The 27996-nt window shown below is 46.0% G+C and overlaps 1 protein-coding gene across 4 annotated transcripts in view; it reads left to right on the forward strand.

The window, feature by feature from the left end:
* NEDD9 (neural precursor cell expressed, developmentally down-regulated 9) overlaps positions 1 to 27996 on the forward strand; it is a 272334-nt gene that overhangs the window by 218761 nt on the left and 25577 nt on the right. For 2 of the 4 annotated variants that reach the window (XM_060403510.1, XM_042237341.2), the window contains exon 3: positions 21485 to 21931. In XM_060403510.1, coding sequence (XP_060259493.1) covers positions 21485 to 21931 — 447 coding nt within the window. Of the gene's footprint in view, positions 1 to 418; positions 20707 to 21484; positions 21932 to 27996 lie in introns of those variants that run through there. The other 2 variants (XM_042237342.2, XM_015102844.4) reach the window with 2 other exon arrangements.

Here is a 27996-nt window from a genome sequence, read left to right on the forward strand (position 1 = left end):
CGTTTCATGTAGAGCTTGTGAGGTGAATGGCTTTGGAATGAAATGGATTTATGAAGGAGTTGCTAGGTCGCATGGCTGTCAGACTGCTTTGTGAATTCCATTTCTTTAAAATTCGGATTAATCTTTAAAACTAAAAAAAAAAATTTTTTTTAAGTGTTCATCTCCTCTTCCCAGGGTTTTGGTAGAGGTTCGGGGTAGATAAAGTATAAGGTTTGGTAGGATTCCGGGAAGGTTCCCGAGTTTCTTTTCCACCCTCTCCGACAATGTAAAAATAAATGATCGCATTACAAGTTCTTTGTCAGTTTCCAGGAGTTCGGGGTGGGCGGGGCGTCTGCGTTACCTTGGCCCGCGAGCCAATGGCGAGGCTATATGCAAACGAGCTCCGTGCTCTGCCGGCCCGGACGAAAACAGTGAGCTCAGAGGCTGGGCGGGCTGAGCGGTACCGAGGTCGGTGCTGCGCGGAGAAGCGGCCCGAAGCTCGGCGGTCCTCGCTTGCATTTAAGCCCAGCGCTCGATGGAGGGGCGGGCTCGCCGGTGCTTAGGGCAGTCTCGCTAGTACAGGAAAACGGCTCAGTTCACCGCTGCCGAGATGAAGTATAAGGTAAGAGTGACTTATGCAGAAGGTTTCTCTGTGTATGTGTGTGTCCACCACTGTGACAACTCCTCTACTGTGCCCCCAGAGGGGTTCTGAGATGGGTCACCGGGTTGCCAGACAAGCAGGCAGGCAGAGATCCAGCCTCTGAGACCTACGCCGGGAGCTCGCAGCGCGCCCAATCCACCCCCGCTGCAAGTTCCCCGGCGTCGGTCTCGGTCTTGGCGCCGGGGTATGGCAGTCACTGCAGATCGGAGGGCGTCTAACTCCAAGGGGAGCGCGCCTGGGCTCAGGACTCCCGGCTCCCGGGGCCTAGCCTCCACTACCCCCACGCCCCCGGAGCCGTAGTAAGAGAAGAATCAAAAGTGCTAAGTCTCTCAGGCTGGCTGTTTTCAAGCAGTTTTCATCCTTTGCATTAAAGCGTTCGCTTTGGGAAGCAGTTTGCCATATATAATTTTAGTGGGAGAACTTAAAGTTTCCAGGTACTATTATACAGCTGATGATGGAGGATTTTGCTATCCATAAAGGATGTTGGATTCAGAACCAACTGAATATATGCTATTTCTTGGAAATACTTTCATGGCGTTTGAATGGACGGAGGGTCTGAAGGCTCCAGCCAGTTTATTGTCTCTGAAACTCAAAAAAGTGTCAGGACGCTCAGCAGCCTGTTTTCCCATGCATTTGTGTGTTTATTCCTGGAAAAAGGATTATAACTTATTTAGAATATACTGTTTTGTCTAAGTTGCCTCCATCTAACCAGGCTAGCAGCTTCCAGAGACCCCTATTCAAGCTGACTGCACAGAATCGAAGGTGAATTTTCCTTGGAGGATGAACACTTCTGTTCTGGAATAGACACAGTCCTAGAGACACAGGGTCGATCCCTGGGTTGAGAAGATCCCATGGACAGAGGAGCCTGGAGGGCTGCAGTCCAAAGGATCGCAAAGAGTCCCACAGGACTGAAAAAGAGACTGAGCATTATTGTTACGTTAGCACGTTTAAACAAACATACTGCTATTGAGATGCGTTTTGGCAAGGTATTTATGCTCGGGGGTTGGCAATTTGAATTACCTGTCTGACCTGCAGGATTGTACCAGCTGAGAGCTACTTTGCCTTCTTTCTGAATCATCCAGCTTCTGGCTCATCCTTTCTTAAATGTGAGGTTGTAAATCCTCAGTCCTGGCTAATAGCCACTGGCTAACCTCCGTGATAAGCCTTTTATTCAAAAGCTATAAATCATGTTCAATAGCTCTAAATCTAACTGTTGAAAGTATCTATTGTGATGCATGAGTTATAGTTCTCCTTGAAAAGGTTAGAACCCTCTGAAGGCCAGGGGTATCAATTATCACAACTATCAGCTTTCCATTTTCTGCCTCAATAGGAAAGATCAGAGAGATGGATAATCCTGAAGATTCTTAGTATTTTTGACATTAGGATACAACCAGAGGCAGATCCTTCTACCTGGCAGGAAAGCTCTCATTCTTGAAATGGTCCACTGGTATTTACGCAGTTCCTTTATTTAGAACAGTGATAAGATATCACTAATGTTAAGTCCCCACATATTATTTAGCCTTCAGTGAATCTTTGCCCTCGTCTTCCTACTGTAAATGCCTTTAGATTCATAAAAACCTTGGGTGAGGTCGGGGGTGGGGTGGGGGAGAAAATGTGTTCCTGCATTTATTGTTGGAAAGTATAAATAGCTGTTTTTAGCATAGAGTACTGCAGTCTGGAAAGTGACAAAAAGTCTCAAGTCACTTTTATTCAGTGACCTCATCATGTTTAGTTTTATTTTGTGGAAAGAAAACATCATGGCAGCTGATGATGTGAACTGTGGTTGGCGTTCATGGGGAAACCCTGCCTCTCTGCTGGCAAACACGCTGCCAAATGCTGTGAAGATATGATTTTTATTAGCTTGTGGGCATCTTTACCAGCAAAACTTCTGACTTCCCCAACTAACCAAATGACAGATTGACACCTTGTGGTGAGTATAAACGGAACCAATAGCTGAAGCAATCTACTTTCCCTTTCTTACAAAATCTATTTTCTCTCTTTTAATAATGGACTATTTCAGGAGGAGATTTTGTTATTTTAAGTAGAGGAGATGACACAAAGGTAGAGGAATGATAAATAACAGTTTTTAAGACTCACCATGACAATACAGGGTTGTCATATTTAGCTTTCCCAATTAACTCCATGAGGTAGTGTTAATACTTTATATTCATTTTCAGATGTGGAAATTGTGGCTCAGAGAGGCTAGGTAATTTATCCCAAACCACACAGCTGGAAAGTAGCAGAGCTGGAATTTGAACCAAGGTGATCTGGCTCTAGAACTTGTGACTTTAAACCACTATTAAAGAAAGAACTATCTGTGACCTCCTAAAATGTCCTGTGTGACTGCTTTTTCTTCTCCCATGTAGCTCAAGACTCTATGTCATTCGAAGTATCCCTGCAGAATAGGTTCTTTTTTTTTTTTTTTAAACAGTGCCCCTACAAAGCAAAGTGAAATGAGTGTCTGACAGTCATTGCATTGAAGCCACTTAGGTAGTAAAGCCAGATAATTATTAGATTGTAAAACCCTGGAGTTGGGAATTACCTTTTAGATATTCTGTTGCTCTAAACAATATAAATTTAGCTCAGTTAAGACTTAAAAATGCTCACTGAGAGATTTATAATCCTGTCACTATAAGATTTTTTTTTTTTTAACCAGATTATCTGGTTTGGCTACTTCAGGGATCATAACTAGAGAACAACCAAGCCTCCACTCATTTTGAATTTACACATAGTTCCAAGTCAGCCAGCTATGCATTTATAGTCATCTTGAGCACGGTGGAATGCAAGCTATTACGAGCTATTACTTTGGTGAATTTTGGGGCTGGTTAGCCTATATGGGGTCTATTTTGGTTACATTGTATGTGTTTTTATTTGTTCATAAGAAGGGAGCCGTTCTTCTCATATGCACTTGAGGTTCCATTGCTCTTTAAAGGATGCCATCTGGAGTTCTCTAATCAGTAAATTATGGGGGGCTTCATTTATTAAGAATTTTCCCCAAGCTCCTTTGAATATACACAGCATGCTCTGCAATACTGGAGGTGGGTGAGGGGGCTATGCCTCAGTGGCCATGGTGCTCAGTGAAGGCCTCCCTCCTGAGGGTCTGGAGGTGGGTTGTTGCTACTTTCTGCCAGGAGGGTAATTGAGAGGTGGATGCACAGCTGTGTTTGAGCAGAGGCCCCGCCCACTTTGTGCAGGCCCAGGCCTGGTAAGTGCCCCACAGGCCTGGGCTGTTTGATCTCTAATAGCTGAGCAGCTTTTGTGGCTTGGCCAAATTTCTGTATCCTGTGTGCGTACACTGAAACTCTAAATTATTTATCTAGTCTGCCATTCAACAAATTCATTCTTGAATGTTTTGATTGAAGAAAATTACAGATGAAACTTAGACTACAAATAAGAAAACTACATTCTGAAGTCCAGATTCTTGGGTTCTGACTGAATGTGGGTAAGGTAGGTAGGGAAAGCAGAAAGTGTGTACTAACGAAAAGCTTTCAAGGGGACTTTGGAAATGTTTTTATTTTCTCAGAGTGGCTGGAGAAGATGTGATCCGAGTGTCTTCCATTTAGTCAGCCTGTTTACTTACAGTCTATATGTAATTCCTGATTCTTTCCTGGCTTTGCCATTTTGGTTTAAAACGTTTTATACGCTTCTGAACGGTGTGTTACACACCCTGTCCCCTGCCTCTTTTTTAAATCCCATCTGAGATTTCAAAGCAACAAAAGAGGCTTTGAAAAAAATTCAGTTTTCTTATGTATTGTTTCACTGATTGAGCAAGCCCATTTTCAGAGCTAAATGACTTACCTGCTTGGAGATCAAAGTCTTTATGGGACTGAAGGTGTTCTGAGAGCACCAAGTGTGCAAGATGCACGTAACAAAGATTCCGTAAGCACCCCTTCTTTGCTGGGATGTACATCAGTCCTCTTCTAAGAACTCATCAGCGGCGGCTTCCTGTCTGCACCCCTGCCCCCCACTTCTAAAGAAACTTCCTCTCTACTTTTCAAGCCTCTGCCAATTCACTCCCCTTTTGTGCCCTTATGACCTCATTGTCTCTCATTTTTTTCATTCAAGCATCCATTATACTTCTCCAGTACCAGACTTCTAGAGGGCTGGCCTCCCCCCACCCACACAGGCGTGACACACTCAAAGCGCTCTCTGTACCCCTGTCTTCCTGCTCTCCTCTGAGTCTGCTATGGAAAATCGTGGTCCCTTGCTGCTCCCATTCATTGGCTCCTGTCTCTTTGTGCCTACATGATTTGGTTCGTCTGTACTTGCTAGAAGTCAAGTCTCCTCATCCATCCACTCTATGCAACAATCAGAAGCCTAAACCTTTGTCTCCTATCATCTCTACAGTAGGCTTTCTGTTTTTCACCTCTGCCCTACTCTGTTAGCACTGCCTTACTCATTAACCCCTTTCAACCAAATCACTATCTAAATGATACCTGGAATTCACCAAGGTTGCCCACTGGGGCTGTCCAGCTTTAGGTAAGCCCCACTCAATATGAGAGACTTACCCTTTATCTGTATAGAGGCAGATTGATAGGCAAGCCCTTGAATAAAAAGTATGATCCAGGATCTGTTGTGTGTTGGGGCCTGGACGGGGACTTGGTCTTACGTGTTCTTGCAGTAGAGGCAAAGTAGAGCGTGGGGTTTGGGGAAAGGCATTTCTGTTTCCTGTGACTCGATGCTCTGTAACCTTGGGCAAGTTAAGCTCTGTGAGCCTCAGCTTTCTTATCTGTAGGGTGGCTCAGCAGTAAAGCATCTGTCTGAAATGCAGGAGACTCAGGTTCAATCCCTGGGTCAGGAAGATCCCTGGAGGAGGAAATGGCAACCCACTCCAGTATTCTTGCCTGGGAAATCCCATGGACAGAGAGCCTGGCAGGCTACAGTCCGTAGAGTCGCAAAGAGTCAGACACGACTGAGGGAGGGAGCACCACCACCAAACTAGGGTTAATCCAGCCTCATGGATTGTTCTCAAGCTGAAGTGAGATGTTTTGCATGGAGAGGTGTTTACCATGGCTGCACTGGAAATAGACAATCCTAGCAGGCCCCAGCTCTCCTTATATAAGTATAAACCCAACAGATGTTGAAAGGATAGCATGGACTCAAAACTTGTATTATGTCAAAACCCTATTTACTATGTTAAGATAATCGAGTACTATTAAATATTCCACGGGCCTGGCTGTGTCTTGTAGAAATGTGGTCGCCAGACACTAGGGTGTACCAACTCACCTGTGTCCCCATTTGCTAATATATTAGTGCTTTGGTATCTTCATTGTTATTAATAAGATTTGATATTCCTGAGGTTATAGGCCCTTGCTCATAGGAGGTACTCAACAAACATTGAATTGAATGTTGGATTACATGAAATACACAAATAGCTATTAAAAGAGTTTTCCCCATATGGCCTATTGGAAAGAACATAGATTTTATTTTAAATCTCACTTTTGTTGCTTTTTAACAGTATAATTTTAGCAAGCCTCCATTTCCTCATTTATAAAATGGGAGTAATAATACCTGTCTCATTAGATAGTTGTAAGGGTATAATATTTGAAAATCATCAGTTTCTAGCACATAGTAGGCATTTAAAAATGGCAGCTATGGTACGATGCATTTATAAGATATATAAAATATTCAGAATATACTCATATATAGGGATATTGATAGACGCACTGTATAGGTTAAAATGTAAGAGAAAACCTTCACTAGAATTGCTTTTCCATAACAAAAATATTACTGAAAAAAAGAGAAAAGTCATGACTAAAGAATCAGAGGTGGATTTGATACAGGAGGTGAGTAGGGCTCAGGGTAAACCACATCCCTTATCCTACTGGAGTCAGAGTGACAGAGGTATAAAGTTAGAGGTGCTGATGATCTGTTTTTAGATCACTTTAGGGCTAGAAAGGAACCTAAACAAATTGGTTTGAAATCCCAGCCCCTGTATCCCAGCCCTCCAGTAACGTATAGACTTAATTACCAAGCCTCCTTGCCAAGATAAACAAAATGGGGCCACTGGGAAGAAATACTCTCTTTTCAATTTAAAATGCAGAAAATAGCTACCAGTTACCTAGGCAATGGATGATTGCAAAGAACGTGGGCATGGAAAAGGGGTCCCCCTAAAAAAAGAAAAAACTCCGTTTATACTTTGTCAACAACCCCACTTCCCTCTTATTTACTTTGAACATTCCAGTTATCTCCCTGCGGCATTTCTTACTAGTAAAAGAGGACTCCACACGCCTGGGGAACATCACAGTTCAGTTCAGTCGCTCAGTCATGTCCGACTCTTTCCCACCCCATGGACTGCAGCATGCCAGGCTTCCCTGTCCATCACCAACTCCCAGAGCTTGCTCAAACTCATGTCCATCGAGTTGGTGATGCCATTCAACCACCTCATCCTCTGTCGCCCCCTTCTCCTCCTGCCTTCAATCTTTCCCAGCATCAGGGTCTTTTTCAATGAATTGGTTCTTCGAGTCAGGTGGCCAGAGTATTGGAGTTTCAGCTTCAGCATCAGTCCTTCCAGTGAATATTCAGGACTGATAGATTTCCTCTAGGATGGACTGGTTGGCTCTCCTTGCAGTCCAAGGGACTCTTAAGAGTCTTCTCCAACACTACAGTTCAAAAGCATCAATTCTTTGGCACTCAGCTTTCTTTGTCGTCCAACTCTCACATCCATATATGACTACTGGAAGAATCAGAGCTTTGACTACACCTTTGTCAGCGAAGTAGTGTCTCTGCTTTTTAATATGCTGCCTAGGTTGGTCCTAGCTTTTCTTCCAAGGAGCAAGCATCTTTTAATTTCATGGCTGCAGTCACCATCTGCAGTGATTTTGGAGCCCCCTACAATAAAGTCTGTCACTGTTTCCATTGTTTCCCCTTCAATTTGCCATGAAGTGATGGTACCGGATGCCATGATCTTAGGTTTTTGAATGTTGAGTTTTAAGCCAGCTTTTCACTCTCACTCAATACTATCTTCCTGAGCAATTTTCCTTTTACTATAAATGCTTCATTGGTAACCTTTTCCACTCCGCACTGGAAAGAGCAGTGCCTTCTTTCGAAAGGCAGACAGTGTGATCTAGGTGAATTCAGGCATGCACTTTGAGGAAGGTGGAACAGACTGCCCAGAAAATATAAGCAGTGATGGCATGTGACTGTGATTTTTCATGGTTGAGGTGGGGTGTGGGGGGGGGGGGGCAGCTAATTATAGAGATAATATTGGGTTGGCCAAAAGTTCATTTGGATTTTTCCATATATCTTCCATATATAACGAACTTTTGGGCCAACTCAATAAAGCTGCCAGTGGAGTGTTTTTAAATACATATGCTTAGGTCTCATCATGGACTGGGATACCCAGGTAGCTCAGTGGTAAAGAATTTGCCTGCCAATGCAGGAAACACAAGGGACCAGGGTTTGGTCCCTGGGTCAGGAAGATTTCCTGGGGTAGGAAATGGCAACCCACTCCATTATTCTTGCCTGCACAGAGGAAATCGCATGCACAGAGGAGCTTGGTGGACTACAGTCCATGGGGCTACAAAGAATCAGACACGACTGAGCAGCTGAGAACACACACAGACATCATGGACCACTAAATTCCAGTTCATTCTTTTTTAAAACAAACAAACAAAAAAGACTAGTCCCTTCTCTCAACCTCTTCCCCAATTAATTTAGTACATGAGTTGTGCTAAATGGTATTTAGGTAGGTGGTTCACGATCCTTCCTCAAAGGCTGGGTTTACTGATTTGAAGACATCTTATTTCTTTGTAGATCTTGGTATGTACATTGCAGATGAGAATTCCTCCTGATATTTCTAATATGTCAAGGTAATAGTTATAAGATGCTACCAAAGTTGTTCCTTACGTGGAATGTTGATGTTTATACTTACCAGAAGTAAAGACTGAGCAGCCCTGAATACGTGAAAGTGCAAGCATGGCAGAAAAATGCTTAATAGCATCTTTTTAATTTAAATTTCATTCCTTTCTTTACCCTTAGTTGTGTGTGTTGGGGAGGGGGGGTTATTTGTGAAACTCTAAGTTGTGATCACCAAACAGCATATACAGCTCAGATTTGAACCAGATCTTTCTATTTAAGTAAAGCAGTGTGTATTTAGACAGCAATTTTCCTAACTTCTTCTTCTACTTACGTGGAAACCCAGTGCTGTCTCTTGTATGAATTAGCCGTAGTCTCACTGACTTGTGGTAGTCGGTGTGTTTACCCGGAACTCAGCACCTCACTCCTACAGAAGATGGGGCTGACTCAGGCCTCAGGCTTCTCTGTTCCCAGGCTCTGCACTCTACTGAAAGAATGAGCTGGACTTCCCTCTCTCAGCCCCCGAATAGCCGTAACCAGCCAAGCCAGCACACTGCAGAGGCGGGAAAGCGGGCTTCTAGGCGCTGCAGCCTCCTCGAAGGACGTGCTAGTGATCTGTCGACGAGCCTGTTGTCGTCACTGGTTTTTTTTTTTTTGTTTGCTTGCTTGTTGTTGCTTGTCATTCATGGCGTGACTTAGAAGCAGCAGGAAATGTGGCTGAGAGGACCAGCACCGCTTCAGGACCATCAAAAGAACACTGGCAGAAAACCATCTCGAAGTCCCTTTTCCCTTGAGTGCTCCTCTGGGATAGAACTTCCGTGTTCTTCTCTGATTCTCCATCCTTTCCCACTCAGAGCTGCTAAGTGCAGTGAGCACCGGGAAAAGGATGATAAGGACACAGCCCAGGGGCGTCCACGGTGGAGTTAGACGGCTCGACAGTCCCACAGAGGCCCGGATGCCCTTGGAACAGACCTCGATTCCTTGCCAATGAGAGAACACGTCTGTTGACTAAATCCAAGACTCTTATCAGTACCTGTCTTTTTTCCTCCTGTATCCTCAATTCAATGCAGGCAGATCCATTAACAAGATACAACTTAGATGTCTATCTTTTACTTTTAGTTTAAAATATGTTTCCCTTCTGTGGGTACGTATCCGTGTTTCACAGACCCCAACATGGGACAGATGGTCTAACCCTGGGAAGGATATTTGAAACGGGGACCATCTTGGGAAGTTTACACGTGGTTGTTCCGGACACTAAACACAAGCTGCTCCCAAGATCAATCGGCTGTCCAGGGCATTATCCCCTTTGCCTTAGGTCAGCTTTCTATCTGAGTTTTTCCAGCTTTGTATCAGAAAATTGCCTCGGGGCTTTTTTTTCTAAAGTGGATTCTGGCACACCTTTCATAATCTACTTCTAAATAATATCTACAACATAACATTTTACTCCAGGAGACGGTGAGGGACGGGAAGCCTGGAGTGCTGCAGTCCTTGGGGTCGCGAAGAGTCAGCACGACTTGGCAACTGAGCACACACACATTTACTTGTAAATAATAAGATGGTCCTTTTCTTTCTCTTTGTGGAAGTGAAGAAATGAAGGCAAGACCGCTTTGAAATAGGGACCATGCAGAGAACACCTGAGAGAGCAAGAAGCAGTGACCGGGGCTGTGTTTCCATTGTTCTTGTTGAAACCTGGTGGGATGGCTCTGCGCTTCAGAGCCTGCGGCATCTGCATCCAGCCTCCCGCCCTCCCTTATTAAGATCTTAATTACAGACGCAGCTTACTTCGTTGCTGGAGGGAAAGAATTTAGCTTCTCTGAACTGTGTCTGTTTTTTTGGTGTGGCAGGTGTAATCATGATGAGATCATTCTGGTTTGTTTTCTTTCCCCGGAGGAATTTTTTTTCTTTTTTTTTTGAGGGGGAGGAGTGCAGTTCTTAAGATGCAATTTCATGAGCTCATAATAGTGCAGTAATCATAACTGTGCTTTGATTTTACAGAGACCCTTTCTTCTGAAGAAGTCAGAGTGTTTTGCATATATAATTCCATGGCTCCTCTTGATGTTATTATAAAGAACAAGTGCATTATCCCCACTTTGCAAATGGGGAAACAGAGGCACAAAAGGCAGTGACTCATTGTCATTAATCTGACAAGATGAGGACCGAGATTAGACTCTATCGATTTAGTAATGTCTCGTGCATCCTTCTGTCCGGGTTTCCCCTCCCTCCCCCCCACCCTGCAGCCCTACTGACATTGAGGGTGGATAATTCCTTCTTGTGGGGACTGTTCTGTGCATTGCGGCATCCTTGGCCTCTGACCACTAGCTACCAATAACATCCGCACATGCGCACACGCAGTGTGACGACCAAAAATGCCTCTGAACATGGCCACATATCACCTGAAGCGAAGATTAGCTTCTCAGCATCTAAAGATTCTTTCTTGAGGCAACTCTGCAAATGCAGTGCTGACAGTCTCTGATTGTATATACCTGCTCAACCACGTGTACAAATCCATTTTTTAAAAACTCTTTGAGGACTTCAGAAATTAAGTAGGAGAATAACAATCAGGCATCAAACCTAGGTCAGGAGTCATCTAAGAGTTCCAGTGAGGGGTGCCACCCAAGTTGCATCAGCTGTGTTCTGGCTGGGAGGCAAAGATTGATAGCATATGTACATATATGCATTCATGGATTTAGATATAACTTCATACCTTGCGGACTGCATACCTTGATGCAGGAAGATAAGATAGATGGGCATGTGAAAATAGGAAGATCTTTCCCTTCTTTGAAATATGCTTTATTAGATGTTACAACTTGGGTGTTTTGACTATTGGGAATTAATACAGTTGGGGGGAATTATATTGTAATATTTGTGGACTAGAGTCCCCTACTCATTTATGACTTAATTCTCATTTCACTTCCCCAAGTACCTGAATGTTAGAGGGATTTGTCTAGACAGGCAAATAGAAGTCATTCGGTACCAACACTGTAATGTTGGCTGAAATCCAGATGGTTTTTTTGCTGTTAATAAAACCTATCTTTTGGGTGAGTGGGTGTCAGGCCGTCATCATTATATGGCGCCTGTCAGATTTATCTAGGGACAGACCCTGAAAAGCATTTGTGCCTGCCCCATGGTTTTGATCCTTTGCCAATACACTATGCTTAAATCTATCAAAACCAGGCAACCTGGGACAAATGCTTACAGCATTTGAGGCTTAATAGCAATGGTACTCTATTCTAAGATGGAGAAGGTTCTCAGGAAGCACACCCTAGTCCAGCAGGAAAAAAAAAATCCGAGATTAAGAGGGAACCAGATGCTAGATCCGCTTTGCTGCTTATCTAATAGGAGACCCTCTGGGCTGTAAAACAAGAAGCTTGGGCTACAGTGATCTCTGGGATTCCCTCTCAGTCTAAAATTCTAGCCTGGTGGGTCTGGTCAAGCCATGGGTGACTACTGGTTCTGAGTACCTACAGAAACCTGGGTGTTCTCTCACCTTCTTTCAGACCCTCAGGAGCTCCCCGAAAAAAATCCCCAAACCACAAAAGAGCAGAGAATTGAGCTCATAAAGACACATGTATATCATCAAACTTGTGAGCAAAAGCTGATTTATTTTTCTCAATTAATGTCAGCAATCAAACCCATCCTCCACAGCCAGCCAAGAAGCAATAGAAGTTGGCTGTGAAGTCGCACACTTACTTGCACACCCGCACCACCTGACAACCTGTTTCCCATTTTTCTTATTTGAAGCGGAGAATTTGCTCCCAGCCACCATTGGTTTCTTGGTAAACAGGTCCCAGCCTGTGGATATTTCTGTCCTGCATCGACCTCAAAAATCAGGGGTAAATATATAGCATTTGTTCTAGGGCAGGCAGAAAGCCAACACTTGAAGACCCACTTCTTTCATCTCAACTATGCTCTCCATATCGTGTTACAAAATCTAGTTACATAGAAAAATTCTTCTGACATCCAAATACCCAGATTTGTTGGGATTTCCCTGGTGGCACAGTGGATAAGAATCCGCCCACCAATGCAGGGCACACAGGTTCGATCCCTGGTCTGGGAAGATTCCACAGGCCTCGGAACAGCTAAGCCTGAGAGCTACAGCTACTGAGCCTGCATGCCGCAACTACTGAAGTCCATGCACCTAGAACCTGTGCCCCGAAACTAAAGAAGCCACCACAATGAGAAGCCCCAGCACGGCCACCAAGAGTAGCCCCCACTCTCTGCAACTAGAGAAAGCTCACGTGCAGCAACAAAGAGCCAGGGCAGCCAAAAATTAATAAATTAATTAAAAATATCCAGGTTTGCAGTGAGCATCAGGTCTGTCTTCTCACTGGCTCTCAAGAACTAATGCCCCTCTGGTCTGTGAACCACAAAGTCATGCTGGGTTCTGAATCACCCCTCACCAAAGTGGAGCAGGCCAACGTGGAAGGAACCAAACCTGGGCGCCTCCTGGGCCACCATGCCCGGGGCACAGCCGCACCGTGCATGTCAGGGCCACTGCAGGTCAAAGAGCACCTCTGGGAGACGAGTGCCCAAGGCCACATTTTTTAAAAGCACCTTCCATTCAGGAATGAACATCTTAGAGGATGTGAGAACTTGGAGCCAAGTAGATGACATGAATATTCAGAGAAAGTCCAAGACACTGGTGTGAGCTTTGTGATCATCATAGGGGTTCAGAAGCACTTCCCAGGATATGTAAATCTTTGACTGAAATTCGGTCCCAGTGCAGAGGGACCTTTGGTGGACACTCTCCCCAGAGGTCAGGAAACACGACTAGGGACTATAGTATTCCTAGACACCTCGTGGGATGTCACACTGCCGTTCTGCAGCTGGTTCAGGGCACCTAATGAAAAGTGTCAGGTCGCAATGGAAAAATATTACTGAGAAAAAAACCTTAGATGCGCTCTGCATCATATCTTCTGACTCCTAAACCTGAAAGCCTTGTATCTACTACTTAATCTCCAGAGGATTCAGCTCTTTAAAAAATTCCACATTCCAGATGTCATCTGATGAAAGAATCCAGGTCTAAACCAAGTATTCCAGGAATCAAAACCCAGACACTTGCAGATATCCAGGGTTTTGGACCGTGACTGTGTCCTTCTTTGTGGAAATCTCACATCCCACTATATCCTAAAGATGGGAGCAGGAGAAAGCCAAAGCGGTTTGATGGCTCTCAGACTGGAGCTGATTGTTTTTTTAGCTGAAGTAGAGTTGATTTCACTTTTCACTTTCATGCATTGGAGAAGGAAATGGCAACCCACTCCAGTGTTCTTGCCTGGAGAATCCCAGGGACGGGGGAGCCTGGTGGGCTGCTGTCTCTGGGGTCGCACAGAGTTGGACACGACTGAAGCAACTTAGCAGCAGCAGCAGCAGAGTTGATTTACAACATCGTGTTAGGTTTCAGCTCTACAGCAAAGTGAGTTGGAGATATATATATCTACATGCTTGCGTGCATGTTAACTTGCTTCAGTCATGTCTGACTCTGCGACCCTGTGGACTGTAGCCTGCCACGCTCCTCTGTCCATGGAATTCTCCAGGCACAGATACTGGAGTGGGTTGCCATTTCCTCCTCCAGGGGATCTTCCCAACCCAGGGCTCGAACCGGCATCTCTTGAGTCTCCTACTGGCAGACGAGTTCTTTACCACTAGCACCACCTGGGAAGCTATATGTATACACGGGATCATACAGGGCTTCCCTGGTGGCTCAGATGGTAAAGAATCTGCCTGCAATGCTGGAGACTTAGGTTGGTCAGGAAGATCCCCTGGAGAAGGGAATGGCTACCCCCTCCAGTATTCTTGCCTGGAGAATCCCATGGACACACACACATAGGTGTGTGTATCTGTATTCGTTTTAAAATTCTTTTCCATTATAGGTTATTACAAGATATCATATTCTAAAGCTCATAATAAACTGTAATGGAAAAGACCTAAGCTGATTTTTGTCGGCAGACTAAAGACACCAGATCCTCTTGCTCTTCTCCCGTGTGTCCCGAGACCTCGCTCACGCTCATCCCCCAGCTACTTCCTTGGGGACCGATTTCCTTGACCATGACCGTTTCCTCCTTTGCTCTGTGCGCATGTCCCTGCCGGAGTCCAGGGCTAAAGTTTGGGGGGGGGCTGGGGTTGGGCGCAGGAAAGTCACGTTGTTGAGAATGTGGCGGCCCAAGGCCTTGGCAGGAGCTCCTGCGTGGTAAATATAGAACGAAGCCGAATAATAAGAGGAAGCTGGGCCATTGATGATGCTATCCGTCCAGGCGGGGTGGGGGGAGGGACGGGAGGATGACACACCAGTCATTGTGTCTCACTTCTCTTCAGAGAACGGCATAAATGGTCATGGAAATTATAAGTCACACCTCTCCGTATTTGGAAGATCATTTCCCTGGCAGTAGGAGTAATGCGCAATCGACGTTTTGGTAGCAGGGCAGGCAAGAGCGGGTCTGGAAACCCAGTGTGGTCCAGAGCTCTGTGTACTTGCTGTAACGCCGGGCATTTTCCTCCCAGTCCTCAGGTACAGCCTGGGAACCCGGGGATCACAGCAGCCAAGCATTCTGGCAAAGCGTGAATGGTGCTCAGTCACCCACCGGCAGACCTTGGTTGCTGCACTGAAGGGAGAGAAAGGCTCTCACAGAAACCATTGTGTTTAACCAGATGGGGACGCCGGCTCCTCTTGGCCTTCCTGTTTGCTCAGAGCTTCTGTGGCAGACGCAGGCGCCCCATCCTGTTTTAAGAGGGCAGGGTGGGCGCTTTCCTGCCGGCCGCCTCCCACGTTCTCTGGCCCTGAGGCTTAGTGACTTGGACGCACCATTTATCTTTCTGGTCCTGGTAGTTCATCTCCCCACGTCCAAAATCTCCACCACATACCTTGCAGACATCTCTAGAAAACCATTTCACCCTCTCTGTAGAGAACCAGAATCAAGAGTCCATTTCAAGTTAGCAAACACAAAGAGTGAGTATTTTGCTTCAGACACTGGTTCTGAAAATGCCCAAGAACAGCCTCCCTGAACTTAAGGAGTTCTTGGTCTTGAATGGGATGGTACAGGTCTGTTCAGTCACTGAGTTGTGTCTGATTCTTTGTGACCCCATGGACTGCAGCAGGCCAGGCTCCCCTGTCCTCCGTTATCTCCTGGAGTTTGCTCAAGCTCATGCCCATTGAGTCGATGATGCCAACCAACCATCTCATCCTCTGTCATCCCCTTCTCCTCCTGCCTTCAGTCTTTCCCATCATCAGGGTCTTTTCCAATGACTTGGCTCTTTGAATCAGGTGCCCAAAGTATTGGAGCTTCAGCTTCAGCAGCAGTCCTTCCAGTAACTATTCAGGGTTGGTTTCTTTTAGGATTGACTGGTTTGATCTCAAGAAATGCTATCAACAAGAACTAGAAAGGGAACCAACTTTGGGCCCAGAGAACTCTTCTGGTGATGTGGAAGATGGGTTTGGAGGTGGGAAGAAGTTGAATGCAAGAAAACCAGTTGGGAAGCAGTTGCCGTACCTGCCCTCTCCTCCCTTCCCACCAAAAATAAGTCACTGGTGGCCTGAGCGGGGAGCGGCAGTGAGGAGGATGAGCAGGTCCCAGCTGATTGGGGTTCGGGTTGTGGAGTGACTCAGCAAACCTCTGAGGCTCCAGTCTTGGGCAGCTATGTGCCTGCTGTTCACTGAGAGAGACCAGGAGAAGAGGGCTTTGGCACTTGGATGTGAAGTGAAGATGCTCACTAGATGATGGGAAGTACGGGACTGGAGAGGAGAGGGAATATCGAGGCTGGAGCTGTGGATCTGAGTGTCACCTGGGTGTTTCGATGCCATCAGCATGAATGAGATGTCCTGTAGAGAGCGAGCTCAGAAAGAAGAGAGATCCTTTTGGAACATGACCACTAAAAGGATAGGGGGGATAAAATAGGGGCTTGCCTGGCGGTTGAGGGGTGAGGCTCTGCACTTCCTCTGCACAGGGTACAGGTTCAACCCCTGGTCGGGGAACTAAGATCCTGCATGTTGCGCTGCTAAATAAACTTATACGGCTAAATAAATTAATAATAAACCTTAAAAAAATTTTTTTAATGTCCTGTGGAAGAGAAGGGAAATGACTGGTTTTGAGCTCAAGGGAAGAAGGAGAACCAGGATGGGGAGCATAGAAGCCCAGGACAGTTTCAAGTAAGGCCAGGGTGGGGTCAGCGCCACAGGCTGAGACAATTAGAGTCCCTCAAATAGGATTTATGACTCTAAATGCAGATTTCCCATCCTAATTAGAACCACAGCTTTTGTAGCACATGCCTCTGACTTTATTAAATACCATCCTAATTCTCGAGCTGGAGACAAGAGGCCCGCATTCTTAGCTCAGCTCTCTGACCGTCTTGCCAGGTGACTTGGCAAATCATTAACTTCTGGGGCCTCGTTTTTCTCATTTGTAAAGTGAACAAGTTGGACTATAATTGTTTGATGTTCTTCTGGCTTTCGAGTTCTGTGCCCCGACTGTGTTGGTGCTTTGCCAAGCTCTAGCCGCATTTCTAACTGCCAGCCTCTGGAGGCTAACCATCCAGCTGGATATAAAATTACATAGCTCTCTTATCTTCCCTTGATGTGTTTCTGTGTTGACCTTTCCTGCCCTGGAGATAAATATCCCAGGGAGTGGGCGAAGCAGTAGGTCTTGACCAGGCAAACTGTCTTGCCTGGGTTTTTGTGAGATATGCAGAGATACCTTCTGACTTTGTGGCCTTTAAGGAACCAGTGAGAGAAAGGTTCCCTCCAGCTTGTCCTTGCCAGGGACATTAACTCTTCACCTGCCTGTCTGTGAGTTGCTTGTGCACTTTTGAATGAGATGGTTCCTGTTCTGGTTGAAGTTAATTTTGCTATTATCTTCTTACTAAATTCTTGCCTCAACATATCGAGTGTTTTCAAAAGTCAAGCTCCTCTTTGCCCATGTTTTTCTACATTTTCTGATGGGTGGTACTCTTCTGGAACCTCATAAAATTTTTCCAGAAATACCATTGTTGTTTAGTCGCTAAGTCATGTCTGACTCTCTGAGACCCCGTGGACTGTAACCCACCAGACTCTTCTGTCCGTGGGGTTTTCCAGGCAAGAATGCTGGAATGGAATACTGTTTCCTTCTCCAGGGGATCTTCCTGACCCAGGGATTAAACCCCTGTCTCCTGCATTGGCAGGCAGGTTCTTTACCACTGAGTCACCTGGGAAACTTTTATTATTTTACTTTGTCTCAGAAGGTCTCTTGAATCAACCAATGATTTCACTTTTGTTGTTTGTAGGCAAATACTCAACAAGAGGTTGCAGTGACCAGAACTCATTCTTAATTCAGAGAAATACTGCTTCAAGATATGATCCTCTTGAAGTGTAATTATGAGCAAGAGAAACATCAGATGTATAAAGTATATATAATAGTATCACCAACCCTTGATTGTGAACTGAGGAGGTAACCTACTAGGAAGTTTACCATCAAAGCACCATCAACACATTAAACAGTCATCACTGCTTCCCAAGTCTCCCACTATGTTCAAGGACTGACTTGAATGAACTCATTTAATCCTCACTGCAAATCCATGACATAGGGATATTATCCTCATTCTCATTTTACAGATGAGGAAGTTCTGGTGCAAAGGTTGAAGGGAGTAATCTGCCCAAGTCACACAGCCAAGACCCCAAACCCCAAGAATTGGCTTATTCCCTAGACATGACAAAAAGAATCGTCGTCTTCAAAGCTTTACTGTAAAATGGAAAGGAGCCCAGTTTGCAGAACAGTATGAACTAGAACTAAGGTGGCCTGGAAGGCCAAGAGACTACAGTTCTGTTCCCATCTCTGACTCCACCGAGGTGTGGCCTTGGGCAGATGATTAACTGTCCCCTCTGCCAGATGTGTTTCCTCATCTGTGGAACAGGGAGGCCGGGTCCAAGTGTCCTCTGAAGGTCCTCTGAAGGAGCTGTAACCCCTCTGTGTGTGAGGCTGCTGGCTCCCTGTAGCTCATGCAGGTGGTAAATAACTTATTCCCGTTAGGCCGAGGCTGAGAAGAACTCTCAGTGTTGAGGCACCAGGCTGGCAGGGGAGCCTCACCGGACTCCCTGAATCCCAGTCTCTGTGGGCACGGAGGAGGAGCTAGTCAGAAGACACCCACGGTGCGTCCACAAGCGGCTCCCTGGGTTTTCCACGAGAAGCGGCTCTGGCAGCCTGTCTAGAAACCTGAACGTGCGGCTTAGCTGGTGGTGGTGGAGGGTCATGGGGGCAAGAGGCAGAGACCATCTAGACTAGCCTTCATGCGGGGATTGCTAGCCGCCTCGAGCTGGTTGTGGCCCGTGGCTCCACTTCAGTGCCTCCCAGAGCTCCACAGCCGTGCCCAGCTCCAGATGCCTGGAGCTCATGTATGCAAATAAGGCTTGTGGTCTTTCACGCTTCTAGTCTCCTCTGTTTCTGTTTTTGATTTTTGGCCACGAGCAACATAGGGGACCTTAGTTGCCCAGTCAGAAATGGAAACCAGGCCGCCTGCATTGGAAGGGAGAGTCTTATCCACTGGACCACTGGGGAAGTCCCTGTTCTGTTTCTTTTCTTTCCCTTCTTGATCACCAGTATCAAGCTCTGGACCCTCAACTCCCATAGATCTGGTTCCAACCCTGTCACTCCTGATGTCAGGAGGCATTAGGGCCTCCTTGCCAGCCATTCCCAGTCTTTGCATGGGCCTCGGAGAAAGGGACAGAGTCCAGAGTGGTCAGCCTTCTCCCTGCTCTGTCACCTCAGGACAGTTTTGGTGGAGTCACGTATGGATGTGAGAGCTGGGCTATAAAGAAAGCTGAGCACAGAAGAATTGATGCTTTTGAACTGTGGTGTTGGAGAAGACTCTTCAGAGTCCCTTGGACTGCAAGGAGATCCAACCAGTCCATCCTAAAGGAGATCAGTCCTGAATGTTCATTGGAAGGACTGATGTTGAAGCTTTGGCCACCTGATGTGAAGAGATGACTCATTTGAAAAGACCCTGATGCTGGGAGAGATTGAAGTCCAGAGGAGAAGGGGACAACAGAGGATGAGATGGTTGGATGGCGTCACCAACTCAATGGACATGAGTCTGAGTAAACTCCGGGAGTTGGTGATGGACAGGAAGGCCTGGCATGCTGTGGTCCATGGGGTCACAAAGAGTTGGACACGACTGAGCGACTGAACTGAACTGAACTGACTGAATTTCCTTCCCATCATTTAGATACAGAGGAAAAGAGTCTTGTCTTCTTCAACTCAATGAATTTTCTTTCAAGGACAGATCACCCACAAGATGGGAGAAGAGAAACGTAAGAGATTTTCGGGTTAGGACTCATCCTTAAATGGTTCCTCACATCATGTTACAGTGCTGTGTGTTTTTATTTTTTTGTGTGTGAACCTTTGTTAGAAGGAACCCGAAGCTTCCTAGAATATAAATACCAAGTACAGCTTTCACCTGGAACACAAACCCCTCAGTATCCTTCAACTTCCCTTTTCTGCCCTCCTGTCTACATTACAGGCTTCCTGGATCAGAAAACCGTCAAGAACAAGGACTGCAGTCTTATTCTTAAAGAGCATCACCAGGCTTCCTGGGCACTGAATTCCAGGGCTTCATCTCCTTTCCTCCTCTCCTTTCCTGTTAAGCTGTTGCACTGTACTCAGAGGAGCTTGGTTAACAGAGTAAAAGTAGGAACCTCCCCAACCACTGAGCAGGGGACAGACCCACAGCACAGGACCTGTGGTTATGGGGCATAGTACAGGGGGAGATGGTGCGTGCATGTCAGTGATGAAGGGCTGAAAAGCAGGAGGCTGAAAGATCAAATTCACATTTTTAGAGAAGAAAACACGGGGGCAGAAATCCAGACAACAACAGCCCCAAATTCCACGGGTATGTCATCAGAGCACACTCCATCCAATCGGCAGTCTTTTCTCCCGCAGCCGATCATCATCACCCCAACATCGAGGGCATCCCAACTGTCTAGTGAAGCACTGAAGAGACCGTCTTGAGTTTTCCGATGGCTGGAGATGAATTTGCAACGTTCCAGGGCTCTGTGTGTGCTGGGAAGGAGCCGGCATCGGGGTGGGGAAGGCTACCCTCATGCCTCGAGACGTGACTGATGCCAAGAAATGAAATCGCCCAGCCTTTGAAAGACTTCCAAGAACGTCGGCATGTCCTGCCTACCCGCTCCCCGCCGAATGCCTGCTTTGGCTGGCTGCTCCGTACTGAAAGTGCCAGACAGGCCTTCACACAAAGAGAGAAAGTGTCTGGGGCCCATGAAAGGGGAAGGCAGAGCCTTTCCGATGTGAATGGTGAGATTCAAGGAGGAGGAAATAAAGTGGCGGGGTGAGGAGGGGCCCTCAGGAAAGGTGGGAACAAAGTACCAGAGGGGACGGGGCGGCCTCTGCCTGCCCACGTGGGGTAACCTCTTTGGAGCTCCGCATGCTCGGGTCTGGAGGTGTGGACCACCGTCACTGCACTCTGCACAGGATTATCATGGAAACATCCCCCGCTTGTAGAGTCTCCCTGTATCCGAAGACCTCTTGATCAACTGAGAGTATGAATTGTTAAGGCCTGCCAAGGCAGAGATCAGTGTACTTCTGTTTCCATTTTAATACTGGATATAAACGCCATTTGTGCTGTTTGTCTGGGGGGAATGTTCTTTGACTCTCTTTACCTCCAATATACTTTTAAAAAATGTCTGTTGCAGTCCATTTGAATATCTTGGAATATATTTTTCTTCCTTCGGCTGGATTGGAGCAAGGAAGAAAAATGCTTTGTAGAGTGAACTGCTCTCCAGCTCCTTTGCCGAGCTCCTCGTAATTCCCTTGGCACAGCCTCTGCTGTTGGAACACAGCACTCGGTGGTGTTCCGAGCTTTTCCGAGGAGGCGGTCTGATGTCATTGGTGGCAGACACAGTACGTATGGATCTGTCTTTTGTCTGCACCATCTGTTTTTCTCCTTACAGCCCATTGTTTGGATCCTCCTCTTTCCAGGAAGTGTGCCTCTCCATCAGAGCACGGGCTTAGGTGTTTCAGGGACTCAGTTCATCTGCTAACCTGCGTTCCCCCTCTCTTCTTTCCTGCCTAGAATCTTATGGCCCGAGCCTTGTACGACAATGTCCCGGAGTGTGCCGAGGAGCTGGCTTTCCGCAAGGGAGACATCCTGACTGTCATTGAGCAGAACACAGGAGGACTGGAGGGATGGTGGCTCTGCTCCTTACACGGCCGGCAGGGCATTGTCCCCGGCAACCGGGTGAAGCTTCTGATTGGCCCAGTGCAGGAGACCTCCTCCAATCAGGACCTGCCCACTTCGGGACTGGGGCCACCGCCCTTTGGCCAACAGAAGCTCTATCAAATACCAAACCCACAGGGCGCCCCTCGAGACACCATCTACCAAGTGCCGCCTTCCTACCAAAATCAGGGAATTTACCAAGTCCCCACCGGCCATGGGACCCAGGAACAAGATGTGTATCAAGTGCCACCCTCAGGGCAGAGAGGCGCTGGGGGCGCTAACGGTCCCCACCTAAGTAAAAAGGTGAGTGAACAACAGCTGGATTTCTCTTCTTATTTAATTTTTTCCATTGCAATCAAAATATGTGTCTATGTGCTCCTAAAATAAGAACTTGGAGCTTCCAAGAAGCCGTCGAAGAAGTAAGTAAATCTTCCAAGAAGTAAGAATGTCTGAATACTCTAGCTTGCACGTTTTTTTTGACAGGGGAAGTCATTTTTCCATTCATTGGTCAGTAAAACCTTCTTGAACACCCACCCCATGCCAAGTACTGTTGATCCATAGCCCTTACAGGTTCCCGAGTTGTGCCAGGTTATACCGCGTCGTCAAGTGTTCCCATCTTTCTGATAGCCCTGCTTTTACACGTGGGCTCTGCACTCCACAGTCCAGTCTTTTCTCTTTCTCCCTTGAGTAGTACAAGGCACCATACTTTGCACAAGCATAGTGAAGCAGCAAGGACTCTCCTTTCACTAAAAGCTCGATTATGACCCCACTGGCCATGACACCACACGGCTGGCTGCATGAATGCACGAGAAGTCGAGGCCGCAAGGAAGGGGGAGTGGGTGAAGCCAGCCACCGTGTTCTGGAGAGCCATCAGCCTCAAGGTCGACTCACTTAACACAGAGACTAGTGAATTCAGAGAAGAGCCAGCCTCTTGTCCTTCTAGTAGTTCCTATAACAATGCCTGAGGCGGTGGGTAAAAATAGTGGAGCTAGGGTATTTAGAAAGGCATCATACTAAAAAAAAAAAAAAAAAAAGGTGAGGGCACTTCCTTGGTGATCCAATGGTTAAGGCTTCGCCTTCCAATGCAAGGGTGCATGCAGGTTCTGTCCCTGGTCAGGGAACTAAGATTCCTACGTGCCTGTCAGATAAGAAAAAACAAACAATCAAACATGAAACAGAAGCAAGATTGTAGCAAATTCAATGAAGGCTTTAAAAATGCTCCACATCAAAAAATCTTAAAAAAAAAGAAAGAAAGACCTCTTCAGCACTCTCTGTAATTCCAAATGCTGTAAGAATTTGAGATAAGCAGACCATTGAAGGAGTTTTAAGCATCTAGCCTAGTTTCGATGCTTGTGATAGCCTGATGAATCCAAGAGGGAATGTGGCCTCCACAACACTTACGCTGTAGCGAGAGACGTCATAGTCATGGGCATAAGTTGCTCAGTCCCGTCCGACTCTTTGCGACCCCATGGACTGTAACCTACCAGGCTCCTCCGTCCATGGGATTTTCCAGGCAAGAGTACTGGAGTGAATTGCCACTGCCTTCTCCAGGAGATCTTCCCAACCCACGAATTGAACCCTGGTCTCCCGCATTGTAGGCAGACGCTTTACCATCTGAGCCACCAGGGAGACATCAGCCAACACCAAATGTCAGGTGGGGAAACGGCTGTGAAGACAATAATGGCCGTGAACTTGTGTGTGTGTGTGTGTGGAGGTGGGTGGGAGTAGGAGCCAACTGGAAGATGAAACTTCTGTGCACTTCACAAGGGAGGGCGTTTCTGTTTGGTTTACTGGCAAATTCCAAGGATCTGCAGTGGGTCCTATGAAGTCTTGGTATTAAGAAGGGGCTCATTTAACAGAATGAGAAAAGATCACTGAGTTATGAATGAAAGGATGCAGCTAGACACCAGGAAGAGCTTGCTGATGCGGAGAACGTGATGTGTACATACGCCCTGCCTCGAAAAACCCAGTACAAGAGTCTGAGTTTATAATCCCAGGTAGATAATGGAATGTCTATTTGCATGATAATGGAACCCTCTGTTGGAAAAAAAAAAAAAGTAGGGGGATTTACTGTTGGAATCTTTTAAATTACAAAGCCACGAATGTAAGCACAGGTGTCGCTCAAGCCTGGTGTAGGATGGATTCCTCAAGGAGTGAACAGTTTTCCAACTTGTATATTGTCCAGGATGACGATCCCAGTCTAGAGGTCATGGATGGCATCTGTGACCTTTCATAGTCCTTCTTATCCCAGGGATTTTAAATTCAAAGGGAGAGTCAAGCCAGGAGATATGTATGATGCCTTCCTGGAGATAAGGGAGAGAAAGAATGCTCGAAAGGTGTAACTATAAATAAATAACTTCTCTCATTCTTGGTCCTGGCTGTGGCATCTTAAAAATAGCCCTCCCTCATCAGAGCTGGTGTGAGCAGGTGGGGGTGCTGTGGCAGGACAGGAAATGCTTGGCTGAAAGGTGGTGGGGTCTGAGCGTCCATCACAGTTTATTTTGGCAGGAAGGTGTTTTCATTTTCAGACTCAAACCTTTTTAGGCCCAAGCCTGAAAAGTCTGAAACTTGGGACTTCTTCCCGTTGTGTAACTGTTCCGCAGCTTGACTCCTGAACCCTCTGTCCACTTAAAGGGGAGAGATTTTGACGCACCTTCCCTTGGATGGAGGTCGGGGTGCTGAGGTTACCCTTGGGCACTTGTTGTTGTTGTTGTTTTAATTCTGAAATCAGTGGTTAAGCAAGTGGCATGTGCTTCCATAGGAGGAAGTCGGATTCTGGAAGGGCACACGCTCTGCCAGCCCTTCGTGGAGGATGCTGCTGCAAACCTGGGGGAGGTTTCCTGAGCACAGGGGCAGACAAACCCCCGAGGGTGGAGCTTCGAGCCATCCAGGTCTGAGGCTGTTCACGTCCGGAGGCAGGAGGCATAGCCCGGGCTCTTCTCAGCCACACACCCGGTGAGACCCCTGGCCTCACCTCGAGTCGTCAATGCCACTGGCTCTGGGCTGCCACCTCCATGCTGCCACTGGACCACTCGCTCGTACCCCACGGGAGTGGGCTTGTCCTCTTCTTGTCTTTCCTGTCCCTCCCTCCATGCCTCCTGCTCTTTCTCTCTCGCCCCTTTTTTCTTCCCTCCTTTCTTCCTTTGTTGTAGTGGGGAGAGCTGACTGCTAACAGGTCATTTTAATCTTCTGAGTACCAACAGCTGCTTTAAAAACTGCCATCAGGACTTCCCTGATGGTCCAGTGGTCCCCCTTCCAGTGCAGGGGGCGAGAGTTCGATCCCTGGTCAGGGAACTAAGATCCCATATGCTGTGTAGCATAGACAGAAAATATAAATAAATCAAATAAGAATAATAATTTTAAAAAAACTTATGTCAGCATCTCCCTCAGTTACAGAATCCTTGTCTGTGATGGTCTGTTACTGTATCTAGTTGAAAAGTAACTTTATGATTGATTATTTCAAGGAATGACACATGAAATACAATTTTGCTTACACTCAGCTTTCTCACGTTAAAGTGAGAAGATAATCTTTTATGGAAAAATTTAAAATCATTGAATTAATTCCTGACACTTGAGGGAAAGAGGTATGATTTTTTTTTCCCATAACACACACATATTAACTCTTTCTTTAACTTATTTTGTTAAAAACATATACACCCATCTGGTCTGAGCTTTGGCCACAGATTTTTCTTCAATTTTTGAAGCTAGTAGGAAAAAAACAAATACTCATTCTTCCTTCAAATTTTCAGTGTGAGAAAAATACTGGCATACTTATATGCTACCCTGGAGCTAATTGATAGTATCTTTGTCACTTTGGGATTTAGAAGAATAAAGCAAAACGTTTTTTTGTGCTTGTTAAAAAACAAATCTCCTCTGACTCAGGAGCTTCTCACTGGGTGAGAATCATACTGATGACTTCAGCCAAGGCCCCAAGAGTTTATCTCAGTACTTGGAAGGATGTACCAAGATAAACCCCCTGCAGGGGTTTTGTTTGTGTGAGTTCTCATTGGATAGTTCTCGTTTCCTGACTTAACTAAAGAGCCCCATATCCAGTTTTCCCTTTTAATTTCCTGGCTGCAAAATGGTGGTGAACCCAGAACTGGCCATTCCTGGTGGCTTACGCTCTAGTCCTTACAATCTCTTAAAGGAGAGAAAGAAGAGGCAGTGGAATCTAGCTCTGAACCACTGAAGTGTAGTTCTAAAATCTGAAACCACTGAAGTGTGGTTTAAAATTTACCTGTCAGCAAGGGAGAGAGGGAAGGTGAGTTGAAATGCAGGTTCCCAGGCCCGGGGGAAGCTGGGAATTTGGGGAAGCTCCTGGGATAGCCGAGGAAGGTGGTCCAGGACTGCCCTTGGAGACGAGCTGTGACAGGGCCACGAAGGAGGCTGGACGTGTTCCAACCTGTGATTTGGGACTTTCCACAGTTAAAGATTTCCTTGATGCTGCTACAGCCTGTGGGCTTCAGAAGTTTTATCCACCAGAGTTTTTTCTACTAATGAATCATTCAGAAAAAAAAAAAAAAAAGAGTGAATTCTGCCTTGTATCAATTCAGTCTTGCTCTCTGGGAAACTCCAGTCCCCACCCCACTTCCTGCATCCCATCCACAGAAAATGACATTCGTCACTTATTAAATCAGTGGTTAGAGAAAGAAAGAAAATCATATCATCCCCACCCTTTCCTGAAAGAAGACAGCATGAGTGTTGTGAAAAGAGCCTGGGCTCTGGGGGAGGTCAACTCCTGGTTTTGTTTCTCTGTAGCTGTAAATCTCTTGACAAGTGACCGAACTTCTTTAGACTTTAGTTTCCTCGTCTGTCAAATGGGAATAGTCATAAGGCCCTGCGAGGGCTGCTGTAAGAATGAAATGACGCACAGCATGGAGAGGGCCGGCAAGGGATTTGCAGAGCAGGGCCTTAAAAAACCGGTGCCTCTCCCTGGCATTTTTCTTTCCTTTCTCAGAGTTTATACGCTGCACTGAATATGCAAATACTTCACTGCTAGTGTATATGCTGTTCCCATTGATTGTGTGGCTCTTTCTTTGGCTCTCCGGAAATTTTGCCCAGAGTGGAAAGAACTCCCCAGATTACCTGGAAACCATACACATTGACACCTTGACTTAATTTCATTGGTCTCTTTCACACTGGGTTTTGTGTGCAGGGCCGCTATATCCATTAGGCACTGTGGGCAGAATGCCCAGTGTCTACGGGAACCTTGGAGCACTGAATAAAAAATTTTGGCTCCAAAATACAAAAAGTGCAAAATAGAAATTAATAGAAATTAGTAAACATTTAGACAAATGTGCCAGAAACAACACAATGTCAACCTCATAAATTGTTCCATTTAGATGTCATAACTATTTCATTACATGTGAAAGCAATCTGTAGGTTAGATTCTTCTCACTTTGCAAGAGACTTCTAAATATGCTCTGTGATTGCCAAGAACTCACAGGCATTTCTAAATTAAATGAATTACTCATAGTCCAAGCTTTTGAAAAGCTGAATTATATTTTTTAAAAGTGTCCTCCAGTTTTTCAAGGCAAAATTGTCCTTAATATGGGGCTCTATGGTTTAGAGGGTATGATTTAGACCCACACTTTAAAAGCACAAGGTCTACAAAGGTCTAAGAGGTAGATTTCTCTGCCTCAGAGCTCAAAACCTGCCACCTGAGTTCACCCATTTCCTGCCTGATCTTCACAGGGAATTATGTGTGTTTCTCTGAGTCTTTGAACATATCGCTTTTATTCTAACTGGTGGATTTAGATTTCCTTTGCATCTTTCTCAAATCAGTTTTGGGCTAAATTATAAATTCCATTAAGGCAGGCAGAGGCCATGGCTGGCTCTCTTTTTTTTAACTTTTTATTTTGTATGGGGGTATAACTGATTAACAATGCTGTGACAGTTTCAGGTGAACAGCGAAGGGACTCAGCCATGTGTATGCATGTATCCATCCTCCCCCAGACTGCCCTCCCATCCAGGCTGACGTGGCTGCCTCTGTACAGCGTAGGCCAAGCTCCTAGCAAACCATCAGCACATAGATAACAGCCAGTGAGTGAATGCACAGGCAGAAGCAAGGAAGGAGGCATTTAATTTGAGTTGACCTTTAAATAAGCTGAACAGTGGCTCTGATCTTATCACCCCTTCACCAGCACACACAAGTCAGATCCTGCATCCAGTGCGTTAGTCTGTTACGACACATGTCAGATAATACACGGTCCTTTTCCCCCGGGAGGGTCTTGGAGAATGTCACCATCTGTCTTCTGTAATCATAACTATCTGTTCACAACCAGTGAGCATCCGAAGCATGACTGAGGTCACATTCAGCTTTTCTGAAGGCATAACTTGTATGCATTTTGGAGAGTTTAGACAACAGG

Source organism: Ovis aries, chromosome 20 (assembly GCF_016772045.2).
Source record: "Ovis aries strain OAR_USU_Benz2616 breed Rambouillet chromosome 20, ARS-UI_Ramb_v3.0, whole genome shotgun sequence".
Lineage (NCBI taxonomy): Eukaryota > Metazoa > Chordata > Mammalia > Artiodactyla > Bovidae > Ovis > Ovis aries.